We start from the raw sequence: 10,731 nt of genomic DNA on the forward strand, positions 1-10,731 counted from the left end.
GAAAGCTTCAAAATGCGAGAGAGAAAAAACATGTGTAAGAATACTTTCAAGATTGCTAGAGAGCTTCACTAGAGTGCTAGAGATTGTTAGAGATTGCAAGAGTGAGCCAAATGAAGCCCAAAAAGTCTAGAAAAGAAACCTAGAAATGAATCCAACATTGGTGTATTCTATAAGAAGCATTACAACCTTTGCCAATCATAGGCGTAACACTCCAATAGCCACCTTTGGTCTACATTTTTGTGGGACGCTAGCACAATGCATGGACGTCTCTGCAACACTCAGGTGTTAATGACTTAGACAATCAATAGAATTAAAAGAAGACAAAAAAGGGTGACAAGGCAAACCAAGTAGACAAGAGGACACAAGCTAAAGGGGTTCTCCAATCATCTTAAAGCAGGTGTCAACGAGTCATCTTCTATAGTGTGGAATTGCATGGGGTGCAATTTATGACGTTACAACTAATATGATCCATAGATTGTGTTGATATAACACTGGTTTCTTAATCAACACGAACCATATCCATTCCAAATATAATTTTAGAATTAAGCTAGATTATAACATAAAACATTCTTGTTGTCTCAAATTTTTAAGTGTGAACACATGTACATATGAATGATTATAACAAAAATTATAGAAACATAATAAGGATGAATATAGAGAATAACTCACATTTTGACATAGGTAAACAATTTTTTCTATAAAACTCCAAACAAAGAGAAGGGTCATCCCCTCAAATCATTAACTCATTCCTTATTTATAAAGATTTACTAACCTTTTAAGATCTAGATGGACATATTACACCTTAAAGAGGATGTCCAAACCTCTACACAATAGTTATCTCTCAAGCTTTCCCAATTACACTATTAGCAATCATGAGACTACTAAAGTGATGTAACTAAATACAATACCAGTTTATCCCACTTAAAATAAAAAATCCCTTGTAATGTCATCTAAGTGGTAATAGAGCCTAAAATGAGAAAGAATTTAAGGAAAACCTAAAAGTCATAAGAGAGTTTTGATGAAAAGCTAAAATGTCTTAGAACACCAAGAGATAGAAATTAAAATGCTCCATTTTTTTTTACAAGGATAGTTCAAACAATGGTAACATTAGTGTCATTTTTATAGCATAGTCAATATTATAAATTTTCAACTAGGATCAAAACTATCACCAATGCTCTTCATTCATCATGTGTTTAATCCCAAAGTGTTTTTATCACTCAAATGAATATTTATCTGTAGTAAGCTATTTGTTGCTCTATCTTTTACTTCCAATTTATGAATATCAATCTTAAGTTTGTTTTGTGATTGAGAAATTTTCAACAAAATTTATTAATCATGAGACCAACTAATCTTTAACTACATCGTTGGTCCTTTTAAGAAAATGTAACACGCTTTGTATGGCTTTTTTTTATTTGTATTTTCTTATTGAAATTTAGGAATTCTTAATTTGTGGTGCATAATGCTCTATAACTTTTGTTATGATAGTGTATAATCTTCTAGAATGAAAAAAAAAAGGATGGTAATAAAGATTGATAGTGTATCAAAATGCTTGTGGTCAAGTGTCAATTCTCATCCAATGTCTCAAAACCCCAAAGAGAATATGTTTATACTTGTTATCCATCTAGAATAAAAAATGGAGGTACAAATGAATATTACTCATAAATGTAGAGTGTATATTTACTATCAATCATATGCAAGTCTTTGATGAATTTAACTGAATATAATTCATGAACATGAAATTTGGAGAAATGAAATGTCATGTTGTTATAATTTTGACTAAGTTGAAGTAAAATTTAACTTTCAGGATGGGATAATGTTTTAGGAAACTAGAATTTTCTCTTTAAATTTCATACGCAAGAATAAGTCAAGTTCCTACACAACTTTAACATCCTACTCTAATCATACTAATTGGATATTACATAAAAAAGGAGTTACTTAAATATCGATTTATGACTCAATGCATCTTGAAAAATCATATTTTCTAATATGCAAACTATATGGATATTCTATTTAAAGATTCAATGGCACGAATTTATTTCTAACACTCGGTTACAAGTTGTTGGTGCGAATAAGGTCATTTACCTAACTACTTTACCTAGTGGGTCCTATTCACATGTTAAGTTTACTTAGGTTCTAGTAATATTTCTAGAATTTTTAGTTGTCTAGATAAGATCTTATCTTATCTTATTTAATTTTTGAGCCCTCGACATTTAATATTGTTCTTGTTAGTTGTATCATGTCATACGATTAAGACACATGTCATGATCTTGTTTAATCTTATGCATTACCTATCCTATATAAGGAAGGTACCTCTAGCATTGTAAATCATCATCTATTCAATCTTTTGTTGTTGCTTTTCTTATCTTTGTGGAGGTTATTTGGTGTTGCAAAATCATAATCATGGATTCTCACTCTAAGATTCATACTTATGTTCATTTTCCAAAATGTGTTTGATTAGTTTATCACATTAGAACGTCCTACGATGATGCCTGCAAATACATAACCTTAGATGAATAAGTTTTACGAATAGGTTCATGATTGCAATATTGTCCAAGGTGGGTGAACTATTGGGAATTGAGTCATATAGGTTTTAAACAAAGTAATGCATCATTTCTATGTAATAAATTAAGTATTGGGTTACTAAGTGCCAAAAGAAAATTATGGGCTAGAATTGTTGATCCAAGACATTGACCAAAAGCAATGTTAAACAAGAGTGAAAAATTGTCAAGGTATCTAGTTTTCTAAAAATATAAAGAGAGAGAATAAAAGTTCCACATTTTATAATGTATGGGGTTAAGCACAATTGGTTAGTCCATAAGATTATATTGTTGAAGAGGTAGGTTTAAATCCTCTATGTGGCATTGTAGTAGTGAAGTGCATATTTATCAATGTCCTCACAATTAGAATGGTTTCCTCTTAGGTTGAAACAACATGGTGTAGACCTTAACACACACGCGCGCGCGCGCGCGCGCGCACACACACACACACATGCACATGCACACGCACACACACAATGTGCACACGCACACGCGCACACACACACACACACACACACACACACACACATTGTGTGTGTGTGCGCGCGTGTGTGCGTGTGCACATTGTGTGTGTGCATGTGCGTGTGCATGTGTGTGTGTGTGCGCGCGCATTGTGTGTGTGTGCGCGCGCGTGCATGTGTGCGTGCATGTGTGTGCGTGTGCGTGTGCATGTGTGCATGTGTGCGTGTGTGCGTGTGTGTAGTATTGAAGTGCATATTTATCAATGTCCTCACAATTAGAACGGTTTCCTATTAGGTTGAAACAACATGGTGTGGGCCTTGAACACACTCTTAGTACACACACGAGCGCGCGCCCACACACACACACACACATTCCTAGGGACTAGTAATCGCCTTTAGTTTATCCATTTCTACCCTAGGTTATATCTAGACATGGATCACTTTTGTAATCACAAAAGTACCTTATGTTCAATTTCACCTTACTTTGTGATACTTGTGTGTTGATTCAACGCATGGAAGCATTTCATTTGATCTTAGGTGTTATACTTTAAGGAGTAGCCTTAATTTTTTTACATCTTATTTGATTATTAAGACAACTCTAGATCTATTGCATTCTAGAGGTATCATTTACTACCTTAGCATATTATCATAAGCATTTATCAAGGAAACTATAATGTAGAAGCATCTAAGGCATCTTGCATGTTTGACAATGTTGTTTTTAACTATTTATCTAGTTATTAAATTGACATCCATACTATGTGCAAACTAACAAATGTTAAAACCATTCTTTATGTGAGAATAGAATCAAAACAAGACAAACTAAAAGAGACATTCTAAAATTTGTAGAAATTGAATAGGTCCAAATAAACCCCACACTTGTGGAGATCGAATCTACAATTGTAAAAATAACTTAAAGCAACAAACAAAACATTTAAAAATTTCAAACCATATTTAATATTCACAAATCACATGTTATCATCTATCATAATTTTCTAAATAAATATATTATTAGTTCCTTCCACAAAGTACAAACATTAATGCATTCACTAGATTTTATTAAGTAGTAACAAATGATCCAATGAGATACAAGAATTAAAATAGTTTGACCAAATTTGATAATGTATTTTTTTCTACTTTTTTTTAAAAAAAAATTAGCATTTCATCATTAATGTGATGTAACCTATGATATCTTTTAACTTATTTTTATTTTGACTATAAAAAATGTCTTATTAATATGATGTAAGCTACGGAATCTTTTAACTTTTTTAATTCTAACTATAAAAAAGGCAAATAGTGCAAATTTATTTTCATTATCACTTTTTATTTTATTTATTGTATTAATTGAGAAAAAACTTACTTTTATTCAAAACATTGTGGGCCAATGAATACAATTTATTTATTTTATAAATAAGAGAAACAATATTTAATAAAGGTTAGTGAATAATTATATATTTTTAATCTATTTTATATCCAATGCATTCAATTTATTTTATTAGTTCAACCATTAAGCATATGGAATTAAAATATTTGAGTATCAGTCATATAATCTATATTTATTTATTTTTTAAATAATTGTAAAAATATTATTTATCTATCTAAAAAAATAAATTAATATGAAAGTAGTTTTGTGTCTTGATAATAATAACTTTAAATATATTTTATCTTTTTAAATAATATTCCTAACATCGCTCAACATATTATAGACATGACAGAAAGTTGACTCAATACACCACTTATAGTAGTATTAATTCAAGAGCAATTTTCACTCACAAACATTAATGCCTATGTACTTTTGTAAGCAGATAATGACATTTACACACAAAAATAATCAGACGTCTTCAGCCATAAGAAACAATTTGTCCATATCTGTTTGTCTTTTACTTGTTTTGAGTTGCTGTTGGTCAGCTACCAACAGCTCTTTTTATGCTCACATTTTGATGTTGAAGGTCTTTAAAGAGCCATTAAAACCTATTTATCCATTTATTAAAAACAATGGAAGGTTAAAAACTTCCAGCTAATAAAACAACGTATTAATAGACGGGGGTAGATGCAAGAGTGGAAAGTATAATAACAGTCCAAAACTATTTTTTATGTTTCCAAGTACTTAAACGTTCTAACCATTCAAAAAGTTTGAATTCTAATGCAGAGACAGAAATCCCCGTTTTCTGACCCCTTAAAATTTTCCACCAAATATTTAGGCATTACAAAAGATGTACAATTGATTTGATATTTCATGCAAGTAGTAGAATGTTTTTCAACTGAACCTTGAACCAGAAGCGAACAGAAAGGTCTTAGACCAGCTTGATTTCATCCTGGAAACAGCCATAAAGCCAATTAAGTAGAATAATGTAAGGCAAATTAGCACTGTTTTGGTTGGGTCTGAGTTTGCTGAAAGGCATTTGATAGAACAGTCTTTCAGTTGCGTATCTGTAGATCATAAATACATGATCTGAAAATTTGATGGAGAAATGTTCATGCTGTCATAGATTAAAAAAATTAATATCTTAAAAAAAAGACCTCAAAGAAGTGTCTAATGTGAACCATTACTACACTCAGAGAATTAATTCATTACTATACTCAGAATTAAAAAACCAATTAATGAGGGATCAATGATTCATTTATAAAAACAGGAGCTTTCACATATAAATAACTCTCAATAAAATAAGATTCAGAAAATCATAGTAAACTCTACCTTCGGAAAATTTCAAAAGCATGCAACGTGAAGAATAAATTAGAGAAGTATTCTTCTTTATTAAGGTAGAGCTTTTGCTAGTGTAGCAATCAGCTGCCTTTGATTGATGCAACTCTTTTATAGTTTATTTTTTAATTATAGCACTGTAGTTCAACTTACAATTTGTTAAAGATTTGAGAGGTAATTTTCAATTGAAATCACCTAAAATCCTCAAATAACTGCTGCTGTAAGGGACGGTGTACATGCACTCCAAGCTTTCTGGAATTAATCTACACCGAGGCAAATGCTTTTCAAGGAGAAATTTCAGCTGATAGGAGTTATAAGTCCACTTCAGTTTCGTGATAGGGAAGGGAAGGAAATGTCAATGAAAATGATTAAGTGTAATTCAAAATCCTGATGGATAGAGACTTACAAATTAAAGTCAAAAACATTGAAACTAACATTATGAACAGTAAGAAAGAGAAGAAAATGTCAATGAAAATCATACATCATATCTACAAAAACCCAAATTAGGCAGCTATCACCTGAGACTTTTGTTTGACTACGGGGCAAAATTCACAAGGCTGGCATCTTCCCTAAATGATTTCAACATGAGTAGTTTCCTCGCTGTCTCTTAAACGTTGTGATAATAAGGATTATACAGGTACTTGGCAAAAGAGTACTCACAACTAAGATTTTCTAGAGCACTTTACTCGAGCTTTGATCCTAAGCCTGTCAATAACCAAACATTCAAACTAATCTTATATAGTAGACTGTAGAAATTACATTCAAGCTAATATTATATTATCGCTGTTAAGGACTTACGGACTGTAATTATCGCTGTTAAGGACTTACGGACTGTAATTATCACTGTTAAGTACTTGTATTCATTGTTACTACCCATAAACCAGTATTCCTTACTACTTTCTAATATAAACTATAGTATCCCATCTAAACTACTGTTAACTTGAATCTGTAACAATTTTTCCTAAATCCAATATTGAAAAGAAATTCATATTAGAATTACTTTAAAACTTGAAAAACCCTTATAAGTAGTAGTCACAATATATTATTTTATCATAATACATTTAAGTTGTAAATCAGCTGCCCAAAACGCCCTGTGGCTCAATGGTGAGCCCTAATAACAGTCTAGGGTCACCTCTGGTGCAACCCTGCATATGATTCCAATAGAACAAAGCACACTATAAATGTTTTCAAAAACAGGAAAAAAGAAAATCTGAAATAAAAGGAAGCAGCAAATGCTGTAAATACTCAACGACTGTAATTAATTATTGCATAAAATATTACATCTTAAAAGGCATAGCTCTCTGCCTTTTTATGTGCGAACAAGCTTTCACGAGCTGCTTGCTTTCAATATGACTACAACCCTAACTTTATTCCCCTCAGAAACCTAAGAAAACCCCACAAAAGCTTTTTCAAAAAGCTAGCTAGCTAAAGTTTGTCCACAGATCGAAGGAAGGTGTAGTCAAGGCGAAAACCAGCCCAAGCTATACGGAACACAAATTAAAAACTAAACATTCCAAGTACACTGGCACCTAAAAACACATAAAGGCGACAAAGCGCATGTCAGTATTACTCAGCTTTTATAAGGGGAGGAGAAGCAGTATTCTCCTCTGCAGGAGGAGCAGTAATCGCCTCTGCGGGAGGAGAAATCGAAGTCGTCTCGTCTGCATCACATTGAAGTCCAGCAGGCGTTTCCTTTTTACTCATGGTGAGAGACAGGCGACGCAACAGAAATTTACCCGTGGGAGGAATCCAGATGTTGAGAATACCCTGAGGTTCACCAGAAGGTTTCCATACCTGAACGGCCATACAGTTTATGGGGTTTGGATTAGGGTTAGGGTTATCAGGATTCTTAAGGATGTCAGGGATGAGAACCCTAGCGGTCCCTGCCAACTTATCTCGCAAATGGCCACTGGCATATATGTCCACTGTAATGGCCGCCAGGGGATTTGAGAGCAGCTCATCGTCTGCTTGGAGAAGCAGCTTTTGATTCCAACTAGGGTTGATTCCGCCATTCTCATCCACAGGCGTAGTGACCTTGTGCTTGGGGTCGATGTACGCCACCGCGTAACATCTCATCTTGCCGATTCTTTTCACATCTTCGAGATCCTGAGCAGAGATTAGTCGCAGCTCTATCTCTCGCTTTTCCACAGCCTTGGGTTGTGCCCTTCTGCCGTGTTTCATGGCAGCACCTCTTCACAGACAATATCCAGGAAGAAAAAAAATACAGAGGCTCTGGGTAAAATCCTACAAAGTCGAAGGCAAAGGTTGCGTCAGAATTGAAGGAAAAGTGGTGGTCTAAGTACTGTGGGTGCCGTATATTCTGTCTGTGCGGACAAGTGTTTGTCTGGTAATAAGAATCCAATGTACCAGGATATCTTCCCTGGGGGCGGCAAGTGTTCAAATCTATTGGTCTGGAAAGTTCAGAGGGGAGGAAAGATAAAAATGTAAAGATTTTTTAACTACAGAGTTCTATTTAGTCTGTTGGCAGGGTTTATAGTTTTTTATCAGTTAGATTAATTTTATGTGGGAATTTTTATTTTTTTCAGATTGCAGGTCTGGATTTTGATCTTGTGACCTGTGTCTACCATGTCATTGTAAGGTTGGGAGGAGCCTGGATCTTATGATATGGTGTTTATAATGTTTACCACAAGAAGCTCTTGCTAATGAGTGAGGCTCCAACCTCAAAATAATGTGATGTGAGAATATTGATATAATATATATTTTGTTTTTAATAAATAATAAAATAATAATTCGTAAAAACTTCATCTGCAATATTTCGGTCATGCAAATTTTCACTTTCCCTGTTGTTAAAACCGATCCGACGCATAGCAATGAGGAAGGAGAGTGACGGGTGGTCCTGGGAAAGAAAGCCAGGGGGAGATTGCAATCCCAGAGGGATCAAGCTACTGCTTTAGGAAATCTGGGTGACCCTCTTCTACATGGCACCAAATATACGTGTTTCTTGTCATCTCTCTCCAACTCATTTGGCATTGCCAATAGCTCTGTGTGGAATGCTCGAAATTATAGGAAGATCTTGAATGAAAGGTGGCTAAGGGTAGAAAATATCAAATCTTTCACATGCCGGTCAAGCCCTCTTTGGCAGGGAAATAAAAATTTGCAGGGCAACCGTAGTAGCCCTAAGGTTCTCTCTAACCCTAGCAAAAAGCCTCGTCCTTATCATCCCATTATAGCAGAAAATAATCCAGTGTCTCCGAATGCAAGGGTTTTTTATCATGAATACCATCAAGATAAATTGCCGAATAAAAAGAGTATTAGGATGCCCTCGGATCCATTGCTTGAATATTGTGATTATTTCCATAACAAAGGCATCATTATCTCATGGAATGGGCAACCTCAAATTTCTGAAGAAATGAAAGGATGGCGGAAAGAAGATTTTTGAAATCAAGTATGGATAACAAACCTAGGTTCGAATTTCTTCCTTATCACTTGTGCTAATAATGAAATTAAAAGAGAAATTATGAACCGCGAAGTGAATCTAATTGAAGGACATGTATTTCAGTGTTTTGAATGGATGCCAAATTTTAATCCTAAAACTTTTCAACCCAAGAAAACTGCTAGATGGATAGGTCCTTTGTCGGTTGAATTTCATTGCCCTGCAATCATGGAATTTATAGGCTCGCATTTAGGTGACTTTATAGGGGTCGAAGGTCTGTATAAAGATCTGGCAAAAGATATTAAGCTTCTCATTCAATTTGATACTCAAAATCCACTTCTGGGTCTAATTGAGTTAGTTTCAGAAGCAGGTAAGTGGACTATTATTCTTTTCTTTTACAAAGGGGAAATCATCGCGTCCAACGTTCTTCTATGCAAATCCCTTGTGGACTAACAGGTTTCTGACAATGAGGATTCTGTATCAATTATATTCCAAATAAGAAAGGAATGTCAAGTCAAAATTTGGTAGATATTAAGTCACCCTCTAGGGCTCCGTCGAACTCTGAAAAGGAAGTAGAAAACCAAAGCAAGTCCCGAAGCAAGCCTATCTCAATTGCCAAGAACTCAAAGAGTTCATTGTCCAAAAACATTCCATCAAATAACCCTAATAATGAACCCTCTCCTCTGTTAGCTAAAGCAACCCCTCTTTTAGATAGGGTCTCGACTCAAGGAATCTCAGGTGATGGAGATTGTAGTACTAGTAGAAGTCCAGAATCTTATAGGAATAGGGATAAGAGGATAGAACACCTTAATAGTAAAGCAGAGTTACAAAATTTGTTAATCGGTGCAGAGGAATTCAAAGCGGATGTGCAGGAGCAGTTGAATTTATTGGAACAACAGATAGAGATCAATAAGAACGTTGTTTTTGACCAGGTAACGAATGGTTTGGACCTTGCCTTCGAGATGGATTGTCCTTTTGACCATTTCAATACTATAGATGAAGATGATGCAGTTCTGCTAGGGAGTCAAACCCTTGGGAATGAGGGTAAAGCCTTAAGTGAGAACAAGCTAGGGTTAGGGTCTTGTTTTGGGAGGAAGACTAAATCGGATTGTGGCTCAATTCCGAAAAAGAAAGGTAGGAAATCCATAGCTGAGCTTAGAAATAAGGATGGGGAAGTCATTGGGCAGGCGAAAATAACATCGATCATGAATGTAGAGAAAGGGAAGTTCCTTCCCACTTAGCCATGAAGGTCCTAACGTGGAATGTTATGGGCTTAAACGCTTCTAAGAAGCAAGTATACTAAAGTGTTGCATCCTTGCCTCAAAAGCAAAACTAACCTTAATCCAAGAAACAAAACTCAACCAATCTGAGATTGGAGGCTTCAAAAAGAAAATAGGTCATTTAGAGTGGGAAGCAATACTTGCGGCAAGTGCCTCAGGGGGGCTTGGGAATTATCTGGGATCCTAGGCGGGTTGTAATCAATATGATTGCCAATAACAAGCATTGGATGGTTGTTTCTATCAAGCATCTGAGTTGTAACTTAAATTTTGTTCTTTTTAATATCTATGGTCCCATTTTGACACAAGAGAAGGCAACAGTGTGGCATGAAGTAGGGTCGTTGTTAACTTCCCATCTGGAGTG

The 10,731-nt window shown here is 34.7% G+C and overlaps 1 protein-coding gene across 1 annotated transcript; it reads right to left on the minus strand.

Annotated features, from left to right (window-relative positions):
* Window positions 1–6,929: 6,929 nt before the first annotated feature.
* Window positions 6,930–8,264, minus strand: LOC131060926 (uncharacterized). The gene has a single exon (XM_057994371.2). The coding sequence runs from the start codon at window positions 7,875–7,877 to the stop codon at window positions 7,263–7,265; it is 615 nt and encodes a 204-aa protein (XP_057850354.1). The 5' UTR covers window positions 7,878–8,264; the 3' UTR covers window positions 6,930–7,262.
* Between the last annotated feature and the right edge of the window lie 2,467 nt (window positions 8,265–10,731).

This window comes from Cryptomeria japonica, chromosome 1 (genome assembly GCF_030272615.1).
Source record: "Cryptomeria japonica chromosome 1, Sugi_1.0, whole genome shotgun sequence".
NCBI lineage: Eukaryota > Viridiplantae > Streptophyta > Pinopsida > Cupressales > Cupressaceae > Cryptomeria > Cryptomeria japonica.